General features: G+C 39.5%; 1 protein-coding gene across 3 annotated transcripts in view; it reads left to right on the plus strand.

Moving 5' to 3' along the window:
• The window catches only part of PLEKHG1 (pleckstrin homology and RhoGEF domain containing G1), a 136,330-nt gene that overhangs the window by 60,964 nt on the left and 48,546 nt on the right, over positions 1–26,820 (plus strand). Inside the window, exons 1-2 of one of the 3 annotated variants that reach the window (XM_040598322.1) lie at positions 7,780–7,856; positions 24,397–24,935. In XM_040598322.1, coding sequence (XP_040454256.1) covers positions 24,516–24,935 — 420 coding nt within the window. In that variant the 5' untranslated portion in view covers positions 7,780–7,856; positions 24,397–24,515. Of the gene's footprint in view, positions 1–7,779; positions 7,857–19,076; positions 19,146–24,396; positions 24,936–26,820 lie in introns of those variants that run through there. The other 2 variants (XM_040598323.1, XM_040598324.1) reach the window with 2 other exon arrangements.

Here is a 26,820-nt window from a genome sequence, read left to right on the forward strand (position 1 = left end):
TTAACATGTAGGGGTAGTACAGAATATGCTGGCTCAGAGGCATGTAACTCAGAATTTAGGGTTGACTTGCACAGATCAAAGACAGAACTCAACCAAAAGACTTAGTGCAGATCTTGAAAGATCAACTTATTACTTTTCTTATCTTTTTAGGATGTAATAATTGACAGATCTGAATGTAATGCTGATCAACAGTAAGATTTAAAAAGAATGATCCAGTTCCAGGGGAAACTCGGAAATGTAATAGTTTTCGGGACCCAGTCTCTTGTGGAATGGAGTCGGAGATCTTTGTTTTTTATCAGAGAAAGGGTCATAACCTCATCAAGCATTCCCTCCCTTCCTCACGAATCCCCAAAGGTGCAGTAGTCTTAATTGCTTTTGGCAGAGAAAAACTATGAGGAAGTCAGGGTATATGTTTTATGTTACTGTCATTAGTGTGAGCTAGTTCTTAATCTTAAAATTACAAAGACATATGAGGATATATCTAATGCAGTTTCTATTTGTTTCCAATCCTCTAGGTTCTAGAAGGTAAACGGTGATAGATACATGCTTAACTTGAAGAAAATTTAAAATACTGTAAATGCTTAAAATTCATGACTTGCCAATTTCTTTACAAAATTGGTGAGCATCTCTGCATGTTAGTGTGATATAATGTAATAACGACTGTACTTACAGTCCGTATACAACACAGACTATTTTTCTTATATTTATACTTGCTAGATCTGTATTAAGAGTAACTTGTAAGGTGTTACTAATCAGTACAGCAGCTAAACTAAAAATGCAAAGCCTAGTTTAGCATTGGATCCTAGTTTTTGTAAAAAGACTTATTCTTTGCTGTCTTGATAGTATGACTCTAAATCATATGTTTATATTCTATATCTAGACTGTATTGATAGTATATGCTTAATTTAGCATTAAGTATAGTCCAACAACAATGGTGGGGACTTGGTGGTCCTGTGGCTGCTTCTCCTGTAAGCTGAGCAATGTTAAGAGAGCTGGTAGCCCTCCTGCTGTTACATTTGCACCTATGTGTTGTAACTGTGCCTGCTCAGAAATCCATAGCTAAGGTTGTCACGTGACCGTATCTGTCTTCCTCAGCCAATGCTGCCTTTAATACATTGGTCACTGGCATTTCTGTTTATTTTGGGAGATCCCTGTTGTATTATTACTCTGTAAAAATGCATACCTAAAAAGAAACCAAACCCAACCAAATAACATTTATCTGTAGGATAATAAAGTCCATAATAGAGCTGTGGTATTGTCGCAGTCTAGGCGAGCTGTCTAATAGTGATGGGAGAGCTTTTAATTAAAAAAGGGAAAAGAGTGAAAGTATTGCTAGTGAATTAATGCACATACAACTTCTAAGTAAACTCATCTAGGATATGTTTAATATTAAATTGAGGAATTCTGCTTAAGAAGAAAGGTGAGATTGCTCTGACCTTCATTCTTTGCTCACAAGTACAAAGTTAAGCGTGTGTGATAAAAATAAAAGTACGTATTGCCCTTTGCTGAACTGGGCCCAGTAGCAATATTTGAATGTGGTGGTCAAATCCAGGGCTGTTCAAAATAAGCAAAACTTGGAACTGGGACCAAGGTTTTTTTCCTTTTTGATAGGCAGAGCTGAAATTCAAACACTGCTTCCTCCACATTCTTGAGATGTATTAGAAAGGTGCATGAAATGTGTCAAATAACTAATTTTTGAACAAGTGTAATACAAAATCTCCAAACTCTTGGATGCTGATTACAATAATGAAAGGAAAAAATCTGTTCCTGGTTGCACAGGAAGGAGCTGAAAACACAAACCATGCATTTACTTGTGAATTTTTGTTCAAGAAGATGTAGCTCATTTGCATTGTGCTGGCTGAGAGAGGAGGCTGGAAGATGATCAAATTAGTATTCAGTTTATTTGTGCAGAGGCTTCGAGTGTTACCACTAGGTCAAGTTTATTTTCCTTTTTTTGATCAAACTTGGTGCAGAACTGAAAAGTTAAAAAGCCCTATGCTGGTGGTGAGAAACAAGCTGCCTCCTTTGCTCCTTCCCCTTTGCTGTCCTATTTCCTTTTCCTCCCATCCAACCCTAAAACTTTCAATAATTACTTTGACGATTGAAATTTTGGAAATGTTCCCAGTGGTCCAGACCTGCCAGGACTAATTAAACCCCAGAATCTGACAGTTTTCTTAATTTAATATTGAGCTTTGTAAAGCCTATCTGAAGATGTGATTTCTATTATCTCTCTAGGGGCCCTGACTCACTTCATACTTTAATATGATTTCTAGGGAGTAAACTTACTTTATCTTTAATTCATGCAGCTCTGAAGTTTAAAAAGAATTAATGAAAAACCTGCATTAATTAGTCTTTTTTCATTTGCTGTTTCCTCATTGCAAACTTCGGTCAGAACACATGAGGGACAGGTAGTTTCCTTGAAGCTTAAATGAACAGGATGCTGGCCCCCACCCATGAAGTATTTTACTTGGGTTTGTGGCATGTATTTTAAGAAATTCAGAGGAGTGCGTAGCTGGAGATGTTCATAACTGCTGAAGTTAGTTCACTGTATTTTCCAGGAGCTTTCTTTTGAATTTACTGTTTGGCATGCATGGAAGGATAGCCCCTGTTTGACAAACATTGATGGAACAATAAATTGTAGTTATTATGCAGCTTAGTGCTTAGGCGGTACATGTTTTGCCCTCCAATAGAGCTAGAACTTACCTTTTAATGCTAGGACAATTTCAAATAATATTTAGACTCTTTATGAACATTTTACTCTGGTACCAACAATATAAGCCATAGAGAACATGACCAGTGATGGTGAGCAATACAGGTATGTTAGAATATGTGGTAATCGAACATTTGGTGTGCCCTGCCCATTGAATAACTAATTTATATTTCTAGGACCTAAACTCTTGTACTCTTCAAAGTTTTAAATTCTATTTAATAGGAAGGTCGATGTTTATATTACCACATATTCAGCACATATGAGTGGCTGATTACGATGTGTGGTGCTTCACCCTTAGCTTATTGACTAACGTTATATATGTGTGAAACTGACCTAATGCAATACACATGAGTTTGTCTTTGCTAGCAAGAAGTAATATATACCCTTGGGATTTCCTCAGTTAATCTGGAACTCGCTTTCATTACAGAGGTTAACTCTGTGCTCCAGACTGAGGCTCATATTTTAAGTGTTGCTTTTGTTCAAAATAGTCTTAGAAAAAAGACACTCTCTTGCTTATGTAGCTGCACGGCAGGAATGTTTTTATTCTTTACCTCTCATTTCTACTTTTTCTAAAGATTTGCAAGCTTTCAGTTTTGGATTAGGAAAAGTAGTACTTTAAGTAGAATAATAATTTAAAAAAACCAAACCAACACCAAACCCAGAAAACAACTTTTTGTCCTTCCATAACTGTGTTTTAAAAAAAAGAAAATCCAGTATTCATACATACCATGGGGAAAGAAGATAGGCTGGTATATTTTACTCTGTTTTTACTGAAGATATCTCTTCAGTGGCTTCTGTGGCTTTGGTGCTACTTGGTAACTTAAGTAACTTAACCATGTGTCTAGAAAAGAGAATAAAGAAAGAGATGCTGTATATGTAATACGTGCATTTAAGAAGTTTGAGAGGGTGGGGTTTTTTGTTTTTAAATTATTATAGGTTATATAATATCCAACTAATGAATTTCCTCTTTTGTTGGCAGAAAATAGAATTTTTCTTCCCATTTCACTTGCCAGATTATGTCAGTGTAGGTTAGTGATGCAGAGTGTGTGTGTGGTGGTGGCGACATTACTATTTTAAGAAAGTATTTTCCATCAGTCCTTTGTGTAGTCTGTACAGGGAGTTTGAGTCCTAGCCATAGTGCAAATTAGCCAAGCAGCATTTCCCGGACAGCTTATGGAAAGCAATTCTGGAGTATTCCCAAACTTAAATAACTGAAAGATACTGCTTGATGTGCCTGCAGTTCTCTGGAACTGGAATCCAAAGCTGGCAGTGGAATAAACACACTCCCCAAGGAGGCTGAAGATGCTGCAGAGCAGCAAATGGGGAAGAAGAGTTTTCTCGAAGGATGTTCTTTTTTTTTTCTTTTCCTTTTTTTTTTAAAAAATAAGCAATATTCCTATTTGAGGCCTGCAGTTATGGCAGGTGTCCAGCTGTGGTATCAAAACTGCAGTTTTAAAATTGGAATGAGAGTATAGCTCTTAGCTACTTGTTAATCCTGTGCTGAATGTCTCCAAGAGAGTAACCAGTACACAGCTTCACAAGTGCAGAAGTAATCATGGTGGAGTGAAGGACCTTACTCTGCAGACGTGTTTCTGGACAATAACATTTCTAGACTGTTTGAAGACAGCAGTAGCTAATTATCTGTTATTTGTTGGACTAGATGGGAACTATAACATATATAGAGTTATGCCTCCAGTGAAAATGAATCTGCATTTGCTGTAGGACGAGTTTCTGGGGTAAGCCTTTTCCTTTCTTTTACCTTTTCCATCTTTCTCACTTTTCCCTGCTTCCTCTAAAAGTTTTCACCAGTATTTGGTGTTCCTATAAGACCCTAAAACCAGAGAATCTTTTCTTAAAAAAAAAAAACCCAAACAAAAAAGAATGAAAAAACCCACCAAAAAAAACAAAACAACAAACAACTGGTAGTGCTGTTCTTTAAAAGTATGTATGACATTTTTTTTGGTTTGTCATTTTTGTGTCGTGGACCAGCTATGTAATGTAATACAGTAAGCACTTAATGACTGTTGAGTAATTTAAAATAGGAAGGTTATTGTGATACTCCATTTAATTTTGAAGGTAACCTTAATTTCTAAGAATGAAGTAGCAAGAAAAATGACAAATACTTATAGTCTGTATCTTCATACCAAACATTTCCTGAGGCGGGGTTTTCCTGAATTGGTCCTTGAGTCTAGCATAGCTGGGATAACCAGTCCCTTTGGCCATTGCAGCATGTTCATCTCAGTGTGCCTGTGTTCTGTCATCTCAGTGGTGTACCCAAATGTCCTTAATTCACTACTTGAGTGGCAAATATTAAATGCTGTGGGGCTGTTTTGATCATCATCATAATTGCATTTTGTGTGGGTTGACATAGCTGTACAAGAATGCAAAGCCATGTTACAACACTAAGTTTGTTATTCCTGGGTGTTTGATTTGCCATTTCTTTTTTGGGGTGTGTGGGGGTGGAAAAGGAAGATACCGATAGAAACTGCAGAGTTTGAGTGTTTCAGAAATGCTTTATGCTGAATCTTTACAGAAACTGTAGTAGTGCAAAATATCTTGTATTTTTGTGTCAGTATAATACCTTGTTCCTGTCACTGTTAATGTTTTATCTCCAGTGATTGATTTGTGGAAATGTGTTGCACAGGGACATGTGAAAGCTTAAGCAGTTGTTTTGTTTAGTCAAAGATCAAACAGGTCGTGATCTCAAATATGGCTCTAGTTTCATTTGGGGATTGGAAGATTTGCTCTCTCTAAAGATCTATATAGCTTTGTTAGCTATAGAAAAAAGTTATTTAGTCATTTTACTAAAACCTTTGCAGAAGCATTCTTCCTTTACCTTGCTAGCAGGCTTTCAGTGCAATACTTTAGCTTTCTGTGGTTTGAAACAAGTCACTCGTATATGCTGGCTTTGTAAGTGCTCTACAGAAGATGAACTGATGTAAAATTATACTACTTTTGTGGGAGAAAGTGAGAAGAAAGGAAAAGGATGCTTTTGGCACCACCCGAAGGAGATGTTGCACTAACAGGAGATAAAAATTCCCAAACTGTACCTCTGAAGCCACTGAAGTTTACTGCAACTTGGTTTTGTTTGAATTGTCTGATTGGTTTCTGGAAAGACATTATTTCCTATGTGTTGTGTGTTCGTTTATGCATGCACACACGTGTGTTGTTAGATTTCATAATCCCGGTTAAATCAATGGAACTGCATGCCTGAAGCTAAGCTTCTTATTTAAATGGGAATAAAAAGAGGAAATGGTCCATCAGTCTTCCCGTCTGTCAAGTTCTTTTCTTGGGCTTTTTAAATTACCCACAAGACCTTCCTAAAGGTCCTCTGTAGGTAAGGGGACAAGCGTGTATTCTAGTTGAACCTGCAAAAACCAGCATCCAGTCTTAAGGACAGCTGTGCCTGATGGTTTGTGCAGGTACCTTTGTTCTCCCGAGGTTTCCAAACACTTTGGTGCTGCATCAGAGGGTACAGCCCTCTTCCCCCTGTAGCCTCTGGGCTGTGTACTCCCTGCCGTTCCTTGCCTCTGGCATGAACAGTCGTGCAGCTCGCCAGTTTGAGCAGGAGCCTGATGCCGGTGAAAACTGAGCTCTGTGGCTGCAGATCATTACTCCTGTTGTAAGCACTGATGGGGCTTGACAGTATGTCATCCAGAGTGAGAGCAGAGAGGCAAGCTCACAGGTGGGCTTAACAGGGATTTAAAGTGACTCGGAAAGAGTGTCCTGAGACTGAACTAGTCTGAAAATTAAGAACCTAAATTTATTTTGTTGACTGTTTATAACTTAGCATGTAGTCTTGCAAGGTTTTTGACTAGCATGTAAGACATAACAGTTTTACTACAGCCTACCAAAAGGAGTAAGAAAATATTTAAAGAATATTTTTAATATATTATTTTTTTGTTTTGAAAAGATTTTTCCTGTCTTTAAAGTAGAGAGAGAAAAAAACCATCAGATGTAAAATGCATTATATGATTGTTTCCTTCAGGGATTATTCTCTTGAATGACAAGAGCAAATATTTGGGGAGATATGTTTTGCCTGTGTATGATGTGTTTTTTCACAATGCTTATAAATATATTTAATCATGTTTGCTAGCAATGTCAGGATACCTAGTGTATTTCCACCACCATGTTTGGATTTTGAGAATGATCTAGAGAGTACACCAGTTATTATAATCCTGAATAGCTTTTCTAATTCCTTTATTTTTATAACCTAGGGCTTTCCACTGCACTGAATACTTACTGACCTTTAATTTCATTTACTGGAGGGTGGGGAGGAAAGAGGAGAAAAGAAAGGCCTTAGGAAATCCCTTTCCCCACCCTGCCAAAGAAGGTAACTTTTGTGTAAGTCTTGTTTGGGTTTAAAGAGTGCAAGCAGAGGGAAAAATACGAATCACTTTACATCCTTCCTAAAACCCAAATGTTGAAAGCAAAGTATCAAATATTTAGGAGCATTACAAATTTGATACAACCTCAGTAATAAATGAGTGTCAGGTGTATAAAATGTCTGTAGTCTCTACTGAACAACCTTTATTATGGTACATGATTATTTCTAATATAATCTATTTACCATTTCAATAATGCTTACATAAACTGGGTATTTATTATAATGAATTTTGCTTTGTATTCATAATGTATATACTAAATCATGTATCTGTTAAGATGCTTTTCTTCCTACTTAGGGATCATCCAGTTCTCCCAAATTGAAAGTATGCAGTTGCTTACTTTTTTACCGGATTAAATCAATCCGCTCCTTTATTTCCATTTTAAATCAATACCAGACATTGGATTTAGCAATACCTCTTTGCAGTGATCCAAGGGTTGAGTTTACCAGCTACTTTTTCTACAGCTGGAGAAAATCTATTTGTTCATTTCTTAACCTTTTGACATATCTGTTTTAACAAGCCTGGCTGGTCTTGATGGAGGATTGAAGTATAGAGTAACAACTACAGAAGGAAACATCTCTGTTGTTATCTGAGTATAAACTGAGCCTAATGCAATGAGGGAGGAGTATGCTCATATAACAGATTTTTACAGACCAAGCCCCACCCTGCCCTGCAAAAAAAACCTCAACAAACAACAAAAGAGAGATCCTCCTCATCCTTCATGTGATTGCCTGATGAATTTTGATGTCCTGTAATACAAGGTGAATTTTTTAAGTTTTATTCACATATCCTAGACATATGACTGTAAAATTGACTTGCAATTAGTTAAACCATTGATTCTTCACTATAAAAGCAGGCTCAATAAAGTTGAACCTATCCTTTCATCCTGTTCATGGCAGCAAGTAAGGCAAGTCTGAAAAGTCAGGACTACTGACATGTGTGTGAAGATCCTAAAATGTCCTTACCATTGTAAAAAGTAGGGAAATGCAGGAGTTTAAAGCATCCAGAGAGGAACAGGTTTACAGGATTTGCACGTTAAGTGTTTTCTGGTGGCATGCTGTCTCTGACCCCAAGCTGAGGGGCCGTCCCAACTCATTAGTGCATGTAGGTGTTGAAGAAAGAAGTAGTTTTATCTGTCTTCTAACTTGGGCTATTCTATCCATCAAACCCTTAGGTTTCAGCAACTTAACACCAATCCTACTTTTATTACATGTAGGAAGCATAGCATATTTAGCAAAACTCCTTAACCTTTTCTGTATTTTCCCAGAAAAGGTGGAGGGTTGTAGTAGTGTAGTATGACAATAGGTCAATTTTTTGTCCCTCTCTTTCAAAATAAATTGTATCATTTGGCAACAGATGATTATTATATTTGTAATGTATAGAATGCATAAATATATACATAGAGTTGAAAGAGTTGGGGGTTTTGTCTCTTTATATAATTAAAAAAAAAAATGCCTCTTGAGTATGTTGCAGTGCTGGAGGACACCATAGGAGTTACATGTCATATACACCCGTGTGAGATGGCTTCTACGCTACACTTAGGAACAGTTAAAGGTCTATCCACAGCAACAAAATATAATCCTGACTCGGTGGGCTCCCTAGCTGAGGCCTTTGTTGCCAGCAGGACCACGCAGCTGTGCAGGAGGAGAGCTGCCCACGCCCTAGCTGGGGAATGCTGGCAGAAGATTGGTGATGGCCACCTATCTAAATGTATTTGATGTGTGGAGTAGACAGACTTGTACCAGCAGTGTAAGGAAAGAAGCTAATCTCACACAGTGGAGCTTTCTTTTGTGCTAGCAAAGTGGATCACGGCCTCTTTAGGCTTCTGCCTGGCAAGGCTTACACCTAGCGTTCCCGATGCGGCAGACAAAGACCTATGGCAGATCTGCACTGAGCAGCATTTAAATTTTTTTGTAGGCTGTTAAAGGCAAGGACTCACAATTGTTTTCACAAGCTAAATCTCTGGCTCCAGGGCCTGTTTTCTAAAGTTACTACTCTTCCAGCTTCCCCTTGCCTGAAGCCCTGAGTGTTTAGCATTGACAAGGGGCATCAAGTCTGGAAACCCTCAGCAAAGGGCTGTTCTGAAAATTGGGGCCTAATTCCCTTACTGTGACACAGAGCTCTACGTGAGAAGACTGTCAAAGATCCCAGATTAACTGCAGTGCTAAAATTTCATTATGTATAATCTCTGCCTTCACTGCGATGCTGTACTCCCATTTCTTAAAATTGTACTAAATGTCTTGCATTTCAAGTGGGAATTTCTGATGAGCTATACAGCTGCCATCAATCAGTATCAGTTTTCCAGGCAAGAGCACAAGTAAGTTGTGTCATCAGATAATCAGAAGAAGCACAACTGATAATTTTTTTCTTCACTGTGGGTTGTTTTTCACCTAACCAACCTCATGAGATGGACTCCAGGATATCAGCTGAAGTATAAGTCTCCTTTTGCATCCTCTTGCATGAACTCATTTGTTCTGAGGACGGGAAAGGATAAATCATCCACACTGAGGGCTCAAGACTTATGTCCATAGAGAAAATGGGCCAAAGCCACTTAATTTTTATGGCGGGTTAGAATATAACTTCTTTTTCAGAAACTGTTTATCTAATTTTAAAGCTTTAGATGTAGATATTAATGGGATATCAACTGAACCTTTTAGGTGGCCTAGCATGTGATTGATGCGGTACATCACCGTGAGAAAGAGCAGCTTGTCTTTTAAGTGGGTAAAAACTTACTCTCTTGGGCTACTGATACCTAGTTAGTAATGAAAAGTTGGGGGTTTCTTATATTACTAGGATGGTTTTTCTAGTTTCTGACTTAAATACAATAAATATTTCCTTAAAACTCATACGGGAAAAGTCCATGGCTAAGCACTTTGAAAATCTGAAAATCCCGAGCTGCTTGCAATACTCCTTCTGTTCTGCTTTTGCAAGTCTGAAGATTTTTAATTTTTTTTTCTTAAAATGAATCTATTTCAGATGAGAATATGGAGTTGCCTAGGGAATTACCTTTATTTAAACTAACAGTATAAGCTCTCACTTCCCATGGCCATTCATCTTTGTAACAAAGGAATAAATGAAGGGGGCAAGTGGGAGTGCTAAGGAGAGATTCCTAGCTACATCACTATGTGCAGAGTAATATTAGAGGCTCAAAGCAGAACCACTGATATCAATGATAGGTTCCTGTATCAACTATGTTAGTTTGAAAAGAGAAAAGCAAACATAAGAGAAGGAATGTCAATACAGAGGGAAAACGTTGAGCCTCCAGTGTAACATACTCAGTGCATACTCCATAATTGTTTTCCTGTTTGCTAATGGTGATTATCAGGTCTTTTATCTTAAATATGCTTCTTGCCACCTCTGGATGTGAGAGGCAGAGTGCTGACACAGTGGGACTTGAAGTTTGAACTATCCTTTTCAGGGTATTTGGAACCTGATAACAAACCCCTTCCCTGGTCCCTCCAATAAGAAATCTGGCAAATCCCTATGATATTTGTTTTGCTCACATCCCTGTATGTCAATGTTAGCATGTGGCTGTTAAGAAAATTAATAAATGGGAGACAACAACTCAAAACTCTATAGATTGGCAGTGGTGACTGGTTAAGTGTTGAGTGTGTGGGACTTCTGTTCTAGCTTTCCTAGGCTTTTATCCTCCCACATTACGCCCCAGGCAGTATTCTTCCAAGATAGAGCTATTGATAGATGCAGAAGTATTAACAACAAATTATCTGCAGCATCGGGACTTTCTCTTTAATATTCTTCTGACACAGGAAATCCTTCCTCCCCTAGGCATGAATAAGTTATAAATAAAGCACATAAAGACAAAACCAATATATGTTAAATGTAGTGATTATATTGGATTAGAGTTTGTTTCTCTACTTCTGGAAACACAGTTTGTGTTGATGCTGTTTGTCAAGTCCTAAAAATGGCGCTATGTTGTTGTACCTCAAAGGGCAAAGGGGAATACTGGCACTGAAGCCCCTTCTTTTTAATTCCAGTGGATCTGTGCTGTGCTTGTGAGAGATGCTTTTATCCTTACAGCTGCGACTCCACTGTCTCTGGTAATTTTGCCATTGAAGATCTTTTACATCTGGTGAACCATTGGCAGCTTCTCTTCTGTCCACCAATGTGTGTATACAAACGTCACACTTTAGCCATGGAGCTCTTTTGGGTTTTGATGTTGCATTTCTGACTTGAGGTCAGGTATAGCAGTTGCCATGTGAAAGGCAGCAATATGATCACAGTCAGTTTGAATTTTCTTGCTGTGTGGTGTTCAGGCCTTTAGCAACCGATGCCTTTGTCATTGTTTTCAAAGAACTTTGTTCTAATTTCATCAGGAGGGGAATGTTTCTCCCGGATTGTTTTTCTAACCTTCAAAATATTTTGCAATGAATTTCTAATTGGCAGGGTCTGTGCATAGTTTAAAGGTTTAAAATGTTTCAAGTCCTTTAGTCTTAGATTATAAAGAACATGTATACACTGAAAAATCACTGGAGTGGAAGTTTTAATATCTTTTGGTGCTCTATTAAGTGATGCAGATCAATTGGAAAAGGCACCTGTTTTACTCTCCTGATGCTAGTTGTCCTGGAGAGGAATATTGCCATTCTTATGGCTCACTGTACTGAAAGATAAATGCTTTTGCTTGCAGAGATAACTAATTTCATCTATGGCTGTATATAGAAATTGATGCAAAAGAAGAAAAATGATATGGAGGGGAACTGACATCCTTCTGTTTTGCTGAATAAAGTTAATGAAATTACTTGCAAGCCCTTATTCATTTCAAATATTTTACCGAATAGTTACGGCTGATCATCTGATTGCATTCTGTTACTGATCTAAATTACACAAACTTCACAAATATTTTCCCAAAATCTTCGTTAATAAACCACATCAATAGCAACAGAATTTCTATACAACTGTAAAAGTGAGGCGCTTCTTACTGAAGTTCTGTCTACATGAGTAACAAATTATAGGTAATGCCAAAGGGGGAGACTAGGAGAATGCCCAGATAAACTTCTTTTAACCTGTGTCTCTTTGTAATAAAATAATGGTAGTCAGGGTTTCCAAAGAGATGGGGATTTGAAAAGTGAGCATGCCAGCTAATAGCTGTGGTAACAGGCTGAACGTAGTGGAATAATACCGATGTAGTGGCCTCTCAGTGTGTCTCTGCGCCTCAGACCTCAATAGTGAATGCTCAGCATTGTTTGGCTGTGAAAAGTCTCAGAGCTCTTGGGATGTCGGGGCAGACTGAGGGAAACTGATTTTCAGCATGGAGCCTCCTTTTAACAGGGCTGGAAGAAGCCTAGGGGCAGTTAGCCATTCCTCCCTGCTCTTTTACTGGACCAGCTTCGTGCTTGCAGGTGGCGAGTTCCCTGCAGGGATCTTCCAGCTCAGCGGTCTACCTAAGGGAGAAGGCAAGGAAGAGAGGGGAAGGGTTTTGGTTTTTTCCCTTGCCTCTTTGTTTGATGAGTTTCATGGTTGAATGTTAAGGGAAAGCTTACCCTAGGGGAAGTTAGAAGGCTACATTTGAATTTAAGGAAAAGCATGGGCATAACAGAGGATTTGCAGCTTAATGTTCTTAATTTGATCACAGGTTTTGGAAGAAAAGTGGTTTACTGTGTGACGTTTTTTAAAAATAAACCAAGACTCTCGGAAAATCGTGAGAATGGCTCTTAAATGCTACATCATGCACTGAATTACCGTGTAAGTTCCCATGTGTAGAGGGTATGTAGTTAAACTTTTGATGTTCTCTCTAAAAACAGGAACAACAAAAGGAATTGTTTCCTAGCACGGCTTCTAGGGAAAACCCTGCAGTTCTATCACAGAGTCAATACATTCTCCCCTCCTTAGCCCCCACACTTGCTCATTTTAGACCACAGTATTTGCCTTTGTGGCCAAGTTTCTCCAAGTCTGGGCTATGTGTTTTGTATTTGAGATATTGATTTGGGTCCCAGCTCTAATATTTAAATAAGCAGGGGGTTGCTACCCCTTTCTCACAGAAAACAAGCAAGCGGAAAACCCAAACAAGAGAAATGATGGGATTGAATGTCCCTGTCTGGAAGGAAGATACAGCGCGAGGTAGAAATCTGAGAAAAATTACTCCTTTAGCTGTACTAGCACTATTTAAGTAGGAGTTTAAGTTTCTGTTTTCCCCGTCTCTGATGTAAACGCTGAGAAAGCCCGAGTTGTTTACTGAATACTGGCAGTTGTTTGGGCCACGGGGATGAATTTAGATGTTGTTTGTTATAGTTAACAAGCAATCTGAAAACTGGCCAGTGTAAAAGTGTTTGAAGGCTGCAAAAGAGAATTAATATGGTACTGACTGTAAAAGTCAGAAAAATGGAAGGATAGTAGGAGGCAGTTGTTAACTGATGTCTTTTCATGACTGTTTTAAATTTCTCCTACCTTGCTGTAAAACATCTAGTGGTACGGTTTTTTCAATGAGATTTCATGTCCTTCTCATGTTTGTATTTGTAAGGTTTTTTTCCCTCCAGATTGACAAAAAATTGCATAATAAATCCCAGGGTCAGTAGAAATCTGAAGATCTCTTTCTACTGACTTTCTTTGTTGGGTGTTATGTGTGTATAAAATTCAATTAAAATACCTCTGAATAGGAATGTTAGAGAATTTTAATACTTTTTAAGTCCATAGGATTATTTTTCTGTAACTGTTGGTAAAGAAGGCATAGGGGCTCTGCAATATATATATAGCTTTAATAAAATTCTTGTCTTTCTGGTTTGAATTAAGCACATTATTGTTCTAATAAGAAGAAAGTGCAGAGAAAGGCTTATGACTCAGTCAGTCAGTTGCTGTGAATTATGCACCAAATGTTCACTGCAAGCAAGTCCAAGCCTCTAATCTGTTTGCTTCTTGCCCTGTGGCTTCTGAAGTGTGACTCTTGGCACACTTAATCTTGAATACTGATATGTTGATAAGTGTTGCAGGCATTAACACCATCTGTACATGGGAGCAGAGGCTACACTGCTCTGTACACTGAAACTGCAGTGATCTCAAATAATCTGAATTCCTGCTTCACTGTTTTGCGTACAAAACCTCTAAGGAAAGTATTGCCTGTTGGAGACAGGAATTTTGTTGTTCTTAATGGTTTGTCTTCATGAAACGACAGCTAAAAAGTAGTAGAAAGCATTAGCACGCACTGCAGAATGGCCTTAAAGCAACTCTGGAAGCATTATGAAGCTACTTCATCACAGACACGGGTCTACTGGAGTGGCTTTCACAGAGGTATAGTAAAGCTTAATGACAAGGAAGAGAAAGGAGGGGTAGAAAGGTAATCAAGGTAAACAACAGTCAGGATCATCAATAGAAAACAAAAAAATGCAGATTTAGGTTGTCTGCATTTTTACAGATGTTGTGGCAGCAGTAAGACACCTTGATTTTTCTGCTGTGACCAGTTGCTTTGTTGCCATTTAGCAGTCTTAGTCTTCCTGACCTCGTTTATGTAAAATACTGTACTTAAGTGTAGAAGCAATATAGTGAGAAGAGCTGTGGTATGTTGTATTCCTTTGAACTTGAACACCTGCTTGGTTTCTTTTTATTTATTTTCATTTAAAGTGCTGTGAGATTTCAAAATGCTAATTATTGTATGCTGCAAAAAATATGCCGCAATCATTTATTATGTCCTGAGTTCCTTTAACTGTTACTGAATACCTTCCTATTAGAACTGGGATTCTGAAGGAGCTGTCAGCTTACTGTTGTAATGCCAACTTGAAAATAACACCTAATGTTCCCTTTTAGCAGAGTGGGCGTAAGAAAATGCCTGATGACTTCAAATGCCAGAGCCAGTCTGTGGTGAAGCCAGACCATAAATATGTCTTAGTTCCAGCCAGGGTAGAATTTAAGGATTCTTCTCCCTAAGATGTAAACGTGAATACTGCTTTCTGCAGCTTCCATTTTTATTCAAGAGAGGAAACCCAGAAGAATTTTTTTTTTATTATTATTGTGAATGCAAACATCTGTTAGTTTGATTATGGGGTTACTATTTCAGTTCTGTTTCAAAATTCTAGTTGCTAAACTTCCTGAGGTGTGGAGGAGGTTCCAGTAAGTGTCTCCAGTTCAAAAGAAAATGGGAGAAATCATTTAGCTGGACTTAAAAAAAACATCAATTATTTAAAGCTTCTGAAACTCACTTCTATTTGGCATCTAATAAAATCAGCTATTACAGAGAGCTGGCTTTTACAAAATGTGGGTGTTTTTCAGGCAGTATTTTCACTGGAAATGTTTGGAAGCCAACAGAATGTTCAGTGGCAGAAGCAAACAATAGACTGATAAAATTAGTTTAAAAGAACTATCCTGTGCTAGATATTGTAGTTAAGAGTTCTTGTTAATTTGGAAGAGGGGAGTTGTACTTTGTGGTCACACAATTACGTTTTTCACTGTAACTAGTAAGAATAAGTCCTAGATGCTATGTTTCCTTGTACTGAAACTGCACATCCCTCTCTAAAGTTTATTTTGCCTCATTTTACATTGTTAGCTATGAGACAGTTAACATTTTTTGATCTTAAAATCATCCCAATGTTCTTTGTGAAGCAACAACCGTCTTATGCTGTGTTGGGGATGCCTAGCCAAGACCTCCAGTGTGCTTGTGCTGCAATGGGCTTTGAAAGGTTGTGAACTTCAGCAGTAACTTTAGCTGGGCTAGATGAAGTTGAAAACTTGCCTTAGCAGTAGGATGTTGGCATGACAGGACATTTGCTTGGAGCAGTAGACTAGTCCAAGAGAAGTAGAAACCAGATGTGATGTCCAAGCATGGTTACAGTCATGTAGTATAGGGTGGAAAGACACTAGTAATGTGCCAGCAGCAAGGCCTGATCCTGTATGTGGGTGGAAAGGAAGAAGCCATGTGGATTTTCATTCAGGTCACGGCACTGAAGTTTGAACATAAAAATACTAAAACATTCAAGCAGCATAATGTTGAATACTTACTGTTTACTCTTCTTCACTAAATGCCAGTATGGGCAGAAAAGTATGTGAAGGCTTTGTTTGCATTATCGTCTAAGGTGTTATTCCTCCGTATACATTTATATCTGTGTGTCTTCACTGAATTCTCATTTGTTGCAATTTAGAATAGAATAAAATAGAACTGGGCCATCTTTTTTAAAAGATAAGCAAGCCTTCAGAATTCACAAGGAGATGGAAAATAATCCTTTTAAAAGGCCTGTAAATGGAGCATTGGATCCATATGCTCTATTTGTGTTGCAGTACATCAGCAGCATGTGATGGCTTGTTCCTTTTGTTAGGTGTCTCTGCAGTACTGTGTATGGATTAAATAGCTACTGCATTGCAGAGAGTTATTAATACATTACATTGCACTTTCAGTGAAGATGTCAGTGTGTCCTTAAGCCTGAATGTACCCTGTGGCTGAGTTATGGGTTGAGTGGTTTGTTGGTTTTTTTGTTGTTTTGTTGTTGTTTTTTTTTTTAATTTTGCTGAGGATAACTTATTTCTTCAGTAAATCCTTAGCCAGCTGAGAATTAATGACATTATTCCTAACCTCTATAAACTCCACTTATTTTTCAAGTTTAGAAATATCGAAGCTTTGTTGCAAAGTAAAAACAGGTTGCCCTTCTCAACTCTTAACTGTGATGCATTAATAATGTGGTCTTACAGCACTGCATAAAACAGGAGGGAGCAGGAGACGGGGCAGAGAAAGGGATGCAACTCCTAAAAGATAGCGCAGATAAAAGCCGAACACAGACATGAAATGCTAGAAAATGAGAAGTGGGGTAAAAGCTTTATTTTTCTGGCACATCTGTGTAGTGTTTCATTGGTGATGCACATTAGACAGTAAAACAGAAGGCTTTTGAGTTTCTATTCTCCTGCACTGACAGCTTTCAGTGCTATGCATATTTAAAGTGATGTGGGGGTGAGGTGTTGTTCCTGGGGAAATCCTCATGTATGGGGTATACTCCTGCTGTTCTGTATGTAGGGATGTAAAGGACAGCTAAGGTCAAATGCAAATGTGCGGAGATGAAAGAGCAAGGCAGAGCAGAGTAAGGACCTTGGCTCTGTTGCCCTCTCCCCCTGCCACAGTAATGCTCATGAGAGCTCACTGTGCCAGCTTAGACCAGCAGCTGAAGCTCACGCTGCATCACTGCAGCCCCTGCTTATACTTAGCTTGCTGAAGCAGACATGGGAAGGTCTTTGTCACCGGCTGCCTCTGGGTCAGTCACTGGACTTGATTTGAGCCTTCAGAGTTCAGGAGGTTTGCCATTGCTAAATGATGAAGCTGCTGGTATCATTTTTATGTCATAGGACTACACAGAAGTGACCAAGCAATGCCCTGTGACTGGTTGATGCTCTACAGGTCCACCCAGGAGTTAGTTAAAAGCTCACACAAAGGTGATAAAAGCTCTGTGGACAAGGTGGGCACAATATGTAAGGAAGCAGAGGTCTAGAGGAGTGAATTACTATCTCCTGACAGAAATATGTGTGAATGTAGAGCTTAGCAAATGTGTGGTAAATTGGCCGCATTCAGGTTATTTGATTGAGTACCTGGGTGCCTCACCGTCTATGTACTGAGGATGTTGGGACCAGTGTTGGCCATTCTGGGCCTATGAGTGTGTCCAGGACAAGTCTGAATGTGTATGTATATATTTTAATTGTAAGTGTTAAAGCCTCAAAACCTAGAAGAGAATATATGTGAGAGGGCACATCTCAATCTGAGACATGGTAGCATGGCAACAGGTTGTAAACACCTGATCTTTTAGCCTGGGTAAAAGGGACTTTCACCTCGACAGCCCTGATGTTCAGATCAAAGTGTTCCACAGCTTTGCAAATGGTTTCAAGGCTGTCTTCACTTCCTTTTTTTACCTTCAGTTTCCTGCTAAAAGGTGTTGTTTAAGGATTATGCTCTTTAGGAAAACTCGGAATGAAGCCGAGGCCACATTACATACAAGGAGAGGAGGAGTGAATTTCAAGTATGATTCTAAAGATAGAGTATCTCTTTGGGGCTAGGTTTGAGCACGCAGCTGAGAGCACACCTGGAAAGTGGTGCCAGCAGCTGGGAACTCTTTTGACTTCTTTTGCCTTTCACCTCTGAGATAGAAATGCCACCATCCCCTCCACAGGCCGAGAGCCCTCATCTTTCCCATCAGTTAGCACCAGTCTATATTAATTTTTCTCCTTTTCTCTGTTTCTTCTTCTTTGCTTCTGTTTCTCTTCTCACTGTCCCCTTCCCTGCAAAAATACCTCTTTTTCTTTTTATTTTCCTTTTTTTTTTTTAATTTTTAAATTTCTTTTAGTTTGCTTCATTGTGAATTAGCAGAGAGCATTTGATTGGTTTTCACGTTTTCTTCTAGATGTCTTTCCTCTCCCTCTTTAAAAAAACACTGAAGTTTTGCAAGCACCCTGCAAAACCCTGCTCCTGTTTATGTTAGAGCAGAATAGGATCCAGCATGATCCTATTGCTGAGGATCATAGTTTTGCTTCACAGGTTCATGGGAGTTTCTAACATTAAACACAAAATTTCACAATACCAGCAGGTGATTTATTTGCTTTACATGCTTATCGGCATTGTCTGCAAATCAAGGACAAATCTGCAAATTATAAATGCTGTGGAAGTGGGGGCTCTATTTGATGTTTTCACAGTGTTGTGTCTGGAAAAATGGATATTAGTGGGTGTTGCTCAGTGAAGTGTGCATTTTAAAGTTACCCACAGTGATGCCCATTGTCCTGTCCCTGAATTGCATGATGTCATGTTTCATTTAAGGCTCTTAGCGATGCTGAAGACTGTCGGTGTGCTGGGAAAAAGGCGGTGAGAAAGTTGTGAATCAGGTTTCTGTAAAGCCTTTGTGTTTAGAGTTTTGATAGATAAAAGCTGACTCATGCAATATTTCTGGCAAAGGAGCTGTACAGACTAGTAAGAGCTTCTCATTTTACCTGAGCGCCCAATGAGGTAATTCGGGAACAGCTGAAGGCAGAGCCCGTGCCTCGCTTCTGCCACACAGGTAGGTCGTGGGCTGTTTGGAAAGGACTGGAAAAATAGAGAGGACTTGTTCATCCTGGGTGCGGGAAGCCCGAGACATTCCTCAGTGGTGAGATACTGTCGCAGAGGATTTTCTCTTGCAATAATGTTCTCGGACATTAGTGTGCTTGGTTGTGACAGAGGCTATTCTGCTTTAAATATGGAAGGGGGGGGGTGGGGGGGCAGTAATTTGAGAGAGGCACATTAGTTGGTGACTTTTTTCCCTTGTAAGTTTTCTAATAAATGGATTCTCTGTTGCTCAAAGTTCAGTTAAAGTATATGGCAGCATATTGTTTGTGATAGTTCAGACTAGAGATCTAATCCTGCAAATATTGTAACTCTCTAATGTGATTTTGTTCACAGAGGGCGTTAGCTTTAGAAATTTTATGTGTTTATATGCAAAATCTAGTAATTAAAAATCTGCTGACCTTCAACTGGACAACATTCAGAGCAGAGGATATGAGGAATGTATTTAAGATCATGTTGGGATTCTTGTATTGAATGTATTTTAATCTTTCTCAGACAGGCAGCTGTGTAACATTTGTTTCTCAATTCCAGTGCTGCATTTGAATTTGATGCTGAATGTAGAAATTGTTCTAAACAGTCTTGCTTAACTGTATCCACAGTATGAATACTTAATTTGAAATATTAAAATATCAAGGAAAATACAGGAAAGGTTTCTTGTAGTCTCATCACTTTTATGTAGCTGAACTTCCAGAGGATGTGAAGCCTATAATTTCTGGTAGTGTTGACTTTGTAGATAACATCTGAGGTGCTCCTTTTCATGCCAGGAGAAAGGCAACAACAATACTAATTATGAATATAAATTGACTTGTGAGTTTTTAGTCATGCAGTATGTCTTGAAATGTCATGTACGGTAAACAACTTGGAGGAATAAATACCTATATTTATACAGGGCTTTGGAATCTTTGTATTTAAATATGAAATTGACTTAAAGCACTTTATCTCTCATTGTATGCTAACATTCTAGAGTAGCCAAAGCTGCAGAGACAATGGAAAAGAATTTTTATCATTACCATGAATATAGCTACAGGAAGGAGGTATTTGTTAAAGAAAAGCAAGTGATAGAAAAAGTGTATGCATTTTTGGTGAGAACTTGTGACTGCACGCTGAAAACAGGAGATATGCCAAAGTAGTTGCTTTGCATGTGCCTTCAGAGTTGTAACCAATGCTAGAGTTGCCTGTTGGGGTGAAATGTGGATGTTTCTTGCCCTTGCACAGCTGTAGAGTAGGGACATGGTGTTGTTCCTGCTGGGGAGTGCTATGGGGTTGTGCCCTGCCAGTGTGTGTGTATCCGGGGGGGGCGGGAGGGAGCGGGGAGGTTTGCAGGGCCTGCGGAGGGGAGAGGCTCACCGCATTCATGCAAAGGCACAAACAAAAAATGACCTTGTTTGGGGAGTGTGTTTCCTTGTGAGTAGGGACAAGTAGTAATTATCCTCCTTTCAGTGCTGAACTAACAAGTAATTACTATTATTCCTTAATTAAAGTATGCAAATTGAAGATTATTTTTTTTTCCTCCCCAGACTGAGTTAAATACCGTTATTCACAACTCACAAAAGTTCTTAATATTATTTTGGTGATTCATTGAAAAGATTCAGTAAACAAAAGAAAGCCTAACAAAAAAAGCAGTGAACCGGGCCAGGCGTAGGTCAGGGTGTGCAAGACCTTCTCAGAGCGTGTGGTGCTGGGGGGGTCTGGGGGTACCTTCCATTACACCAGCTGTTTGCAGCCCAAGTGTTGGTGAATGCACCTACCTGCTGGTGCTGCTGCTGAAATTGGTGGCTGGTGGGGACGGGGCTTGTAAATCAGTCCCACAGGGTACGGGAGAAATAAACATGCTTTTTATAGTAAGTTTGTGTCTAAGATAGAAATTTGTAAGAGGTTACAGGGTTTGTGAAGGCACTGAGTAGTCAGTTATAACTCACAGAGAGCCATCTTGGAGGAGGCTGGTTCCCCTCTACCCTCACTCTCATTAATTCACCTGTGAATTTTTTGGTGGGCAGTTGGTGTAGACCTTAGGCAGTAAAACCGTACCTCTGAAAAGAGCTCTGAAAATCCAAATGCAGACCCTGACAAGACAAAAGGGGATGGGCACGTGGTTGTGGCAATGAATTGGATTCAGCTGGTGCCTTTTCCAAAGGGCTTGTGACTGCAGAAATCATCTATAATACCTGTTCCTGATTTCAACAGTAAGGGTGATGCTGCTTACTCTCAGAGGGGTTTCTGAAGATAAACCTGTGAAGCCTTGGAAGATTTACAGATCCTGTGTTACTGAGAAGGGCTATGGGTTTGTAACAGCCTGTAGCTGAGGCAGAAATGGAGGGTTGGGCAAAGCCCAGGGCTTGTCCCCAAGCCCTGACTTCCAGAGGTAGAGTGCCAAGTGTTTGGTACAGGACTTGTCAGCTGAGGAAAGGAAACTGCTTCCTGGTTTTGTGCCATGCTGAAATCCTTGGTCCCACGTCTCCTGCCTTTCTGGGGGGTTCACCAGCTCTGTAGGTGCTGCTCTGCAGGAGCACAGGGCTTCGGTGCCATCTGCTTGGACCCTGAGAAATGTGTTGTACTGGTTGGAGACGCGATGGGCAAAATTTAAGCAAAAAGTCTCCACAGAGAAGCCAAAAGACCAATTTATATCTGGCTGGGAAAGGAGTAAGAATGAAGTAAAACCTAACTTTTCAGGCTAGCAATCAGGATGGGGCTTCGGGGACAAAACAGACTAAGATTTTCAGGTAGCAAATAGTTTTCTTGGCATAACTTATGTAGAAACATACAGGAATAGTCGCATAAAAAAATTGAGGAACTTGAGCCATAACATGCAATTAATTAGCTGTGCCTAGTAGGTGCCTGGGGTTTGCCAAAGTCAGTTGGAATACAGGTGTTAAAGAGCAAGCCCATTTTAACTACTACAACTAATACTTGGGGGTTTTTTTGTAAGAAATGACATTGCCCATTAAACAAGATAATAAGGCGTTTTGGTTTTGTAAGACATGTTAAAATCTCTCAATGTTCCTGGCTACAAGTATGTCTTGAGAAAAACGACTTTTAACATTTGTTCTGACTCCAATCTCATTGACCTGAACTGTGTTTTCTTTGTTTTTTATATTAATGAGCCTGACAATGTTTGTGAAGCAAATATTACATACTAATGCCTTCAGCTTATCTGAGAGGCAGACTGTATCTCAGTGAAACAGGAAGAAAAGAGCATGGAGTATGGAATGTCACAGGAACCCACCCCCACCCCCCCCACCCCCAAATGCAGCTAATCAGGTGTTTCTTTGTCATGTAATTTTAGTAAAATGTCTTGGAGTAAGTTAGAGGAAGGGTATCCCTGTTATCCTGTTTATCCTGTCCATTTTTCGAGGGGGTTTACATCTGCATAATAACATTGTGCTTTCTAATGGAACATGAAAAATGATCCAAAGCTGATAACAAAAATACATTCTTCCTTATCAAAAATGCTTACTTTCTTATCACAAGCAATAGGAAGGCAAACATCTTTGTCCATACACATTTAGAAACAAGAGAACTTCACTGCATACTTAATTTCTAAATATTTTCCTGGTTTATCGCTTTATATTTTATTTTGGAGTCTGTACTTGATGTGGTTTATTCAAGAAGGGTAAGAAAATACACTTCTGTGCTACAAAACCAGAAGAACCTGGCACAAAGAAGGGCTATAGATTTTCAGACTTCAAGGTAAAACCAGGGGTACAGAGGTGCCAAATGAGGATTTTAATCTAATGGCCAATTTCTGACCCATGTAATGAGCAAATTACTCAGTGTTAATTCCATGCATTACCTTGAGGGCAATACTTCTCCTTAACAGAAAGCAAGTACTATCATCACTGAAATGGAAGTATTAATCACTCATGTACAAATAAAAACATGCATTCAAGATAGGCCAAGTAAATAAAATGTTCCATTCTTCTCTGCACTTTCTTTTTTGTTTGTTTGCTTTGGATTGGGATTTTTTATTTGTAAATAAATCGTAATGTTTGATTTTGAAACATGAGAGAGTGGCTTTCTGCTTTGAATGAAATTCCCCACCTCCCGCTCGGCCCCGACGACCAACTGCAGCCAGAGTGGTGTCCAGGAGGTTTCTGCTTGTCATAGCCTAGCAAGTCTGCCTCTGTTTAAGAAAGGCCACCTTAAAGGTTGGGCGGGTTTGATTTGCAGCTTATTGGCTTTATGGTTTCTTTACTGAAACTGCTGTCTAGAGCTGTAATTGCCGGTATGACTTTTGAAAAATGAGGTTGTTGCTAGAATAAAATAAGGACTAAGTTTCCACTGTGTGGGTAGCTTCAGGATTGCTTTTCTTCCTTAGTTATCACAAGTTTCCCTTTTTCATAGGACAGACATTCTGAAAGTCTAAAAATTGAGGCAAGATTTTTTTGGGTGGACACTTCTTACTGAAATGAAACCTTGAAGTATTGAATTTACCTGCAGCTGCTTTTGCAGAGTCTTGTGGTGTATCTCACACAGAACTTTGCCAGCGAGGAGTCTGCATTGCATCGTGGACAGTGTCCTGCAGGGCATTTCAGTGATAAAAAGAAAGTAGAATTGAAATGCCGACAGGAAGACAGACATCTTATTTTGTTGTTGCACTGCTTTGAAAAACAGCTTTGGGTCAGTTCAGCAGGAGGTAGTATTCTGGCTTAGACTGAACAGTTTTAGAATAACTTATTTTCCCAGTAGAAAACTGAATTATTTGGCATCACTCTTTTCTGCGAGAACTCTTCTTTTCAGAAGCTACAGTATTTTCATTGGGAAATCATTCCAGTTTTAGTCTTTTTGTGCAAACCACAGAGCTGGTAATTGATAACTGCTTTTATTTTTTGTTTGACTGTTGGTCTTGCAGTGTTCAAAACAAAAGACACTGTCTGGTATCACTGTGTGATTCTTAAGTTTTTCAAAGCCTCCAAACCAGGGTCAGTGCTCAGCTTGGAGACAGTAGATACTGCTCCCAACAGAGTTTTTTTAACCTTAGGGAAATTCCTTGAGTCTTATTTCTGTCCTGTGCTGAGCCTGGGCAGTGTATGCACTAGCACCAAGCCCAGCACTCTGGCACAAGGACATGCCAGAGACATATATGCAAGCAGGAGATATATGGTGCCTATGTTGTAGCCCCCAGTGGGGGCTCCCCACCACCTAAAAAGCATTAGAGCCACAGTGACCCCCAAATTGCTTTGTTTTGATTGTCTTTTAGTTACAGTTGTGGCAGTTTTGTATACAAAAGTATCTATTATGAAGTTTTGTGTTATATGGAGCAGCAAGTGTAAACCCACTTCTTCTATTTTTTTTAGATGACTTCCACTTACCTCTCGATGTTTTACCAACTGTGACGGAGGCCTTCGACTCCAAGACAAAAGGGGAAGATTTGCACAAGGAGAACAGACCTTTTCGCTACTGTGAAAAACAAACCATGGACCTGTCAGACAGTGACCGTCCCGTCAGCTTTAGTTCCACTTCCTCCTCTGCTTCCTCCAGGGACAGCCACTGCTCCTTTGGAAGCAGAATGACCTTGGTTTCAAACAGCCACTTGGGCTTGTTCAACCAGGATAAAGAAACAGGTGCCATCAAGCTAGAACTGGTCCCAGCCAGGCGATTTTCCAGCAGCAAGCCACGCAAAAACTCCCCTGCGGAGCAAGAGGATCCTGAGGAAAGCTTTGAAAAAAGGCTAAACATGCCAAGAAAAGCAGAACCAAAAGGAGTGAGCAAAAACTGTGCCATGTCCCTGGTCACAGAGCCCACCAGTCCCAAGCTCCTCTACGTAGACAGAGTTGTCCAAGAGATTCTGGAGACAGAGAGGATGTATGTGCAGGATCTAAAAAGCATTGTCAAGGTAGGATTCTTGGTTAGGATGGTGTTAACTGTTCCATAATGCTATTTTTTCCATTGTTTGATTTCACAGCAGGACAGATGGACTTGACAATGGATTTGGCATTTGCTAGTCTTTACAAATTAGTGTAACATCATTGTTCTTGTGTGTTTCTAGTTTTTATTTGATTAGATAAATCTAAGCTGTTACTATGTGTTCATGAAGAAATAACAGGAAAAAAATCCTACAGATGACAACAGTAGTGATCAGAGTGGTAAAATCTTTGCAGTAATGTTTATTTACGAAAATAATACAGTGCTCTGTTTCCTACAACATATAGCAAGAAGCAAACGGCAGACAGCTTGTTTGCCCTTTAAATGCTGTATCTGAAGGGTTTTACTTATTGATTCCTCCCCCTGCCTCAAATCCTAGTCCTGTGAGTTCTTTCCTGTCTTTTTCTTCTTCCCTTTCATGCGGCTCACAGCTGCAGTCTGTTCGCGCAATGTCCTTGGCCTGTAGCATTGAATATGACATGTATATTTGCTGAAAAAAGCTATTGTTATATGAAGGAATTATGTTTTCTTTAATACTAATTCAGAATTGGTGGTGCTAATAAATGGATGTAGCATTTATTAGCAGCAGTGAAGTTTTTGTCCAGTCCATAGCATAACAGCATCTTTCATTTCCCCTTTCTGGTACAGGATAAAATACGGATGGGTCCTTCCGTGGATTGCTATGCTCACTCCATGTGCTTGTTACTGTGTCATCAGTGTGATACTCTTTTTTGGTTTTGAAGATGACAGTCAAGTGCCTTGGCTATTGTTTGTAGCCTACATACCTAACCCACAAAGAAAGATTTCTTGGGAAGCTTATGTATAATGTGCTGTTTATAGAATACATAGCTTTAGGTAGCTGTATGAGGTCATCTGCAAAAGGAAATATCAGTCAGCTGGAGACACTCTTCTCACCTGCAGTTCCAACCTGCCTGGTCTCTGAAACAATAAGCGGGGAAAAAACGCTAAGGCTTTGATAACACAAATGCACATCATGATTAAACACCAGCACCTCGCCCCAGCTCCCAAAGTTCTCACAGAGGAGGCTTTTTCTGCAAGACTTCTTAGGCTTCTGTAGCTGGTGCTGTTTCACTACATTCAACTGTTGGGTAAGTTTGTTTGGAGTGTTTGAGGTTGTCATATGCTACAGAAGCAAGCCAGCTTCTGTGTGTAGTCACCTCTCGCTAGGCATGACCTCTGTGGTTTTGGAAACTTTAGCCCTCGCTCATCCTGCGATGCAGTAAACTGTACAACTTGAGAAACTGGAAACCACCATTGAAATCTTGAAACTGATTTTCCACTTACAAGTAGGAAAGTCAATAAATGCCTGCTAGAAATACATTAAGCATCACTACAGTAGATGTAAAGTAAATGAGGCAAATGCACTTGAAGTTATAAAAGAACTGGGGGAATTTACCTGTGAAATACGCAAGCGTCTTTCCTGCAGCACCTAATAAACAATGAATCTTGAAAGTTTTGCGTGGCATTAGCCTATTTGAGAGATGGAGTAGTTGGCAGTGGAGCTTTTTCTTGTGTAGGTGAAGATCCAAGGGCTTCAAAGGAATTCCTTCCCAGATGGTGAGGACAGTAGGGAACCAGCTACCTCTGCCTGTGCAGCAGGGTTTCAGGGGTTTCAGGGGAAAGACGTGTGACTGGAAGCATGTTACAGAGGAGCCCATTTATATGTCTGTCAGGATTCCTTTCTCTGCAAGTTACCTGAGCAATGCTGCAGGGATTTACCTAATGAAAGGTACGGGATTGTGAGAAGGATGGGGAGGCTCCACAGACATCTGCAGGAGTGCTGTAGCCTTATAGGATTTGATTATCTGGGCCTCTGTGACTTGAGGCCATTCAGT

This window comes from Falco naumanni, chromosome 6, assembly GCF_017639655.2.
Source record: "Falco naumanni isolate bFalNau1 chromosome 6, bFalNau1.pat, whole genome shotgun sequence".
NCBI lineage: Eukaryota > Metazoa > Chordata > Aves > Falconiformes > Falconidae > Falco > Falco naumanni.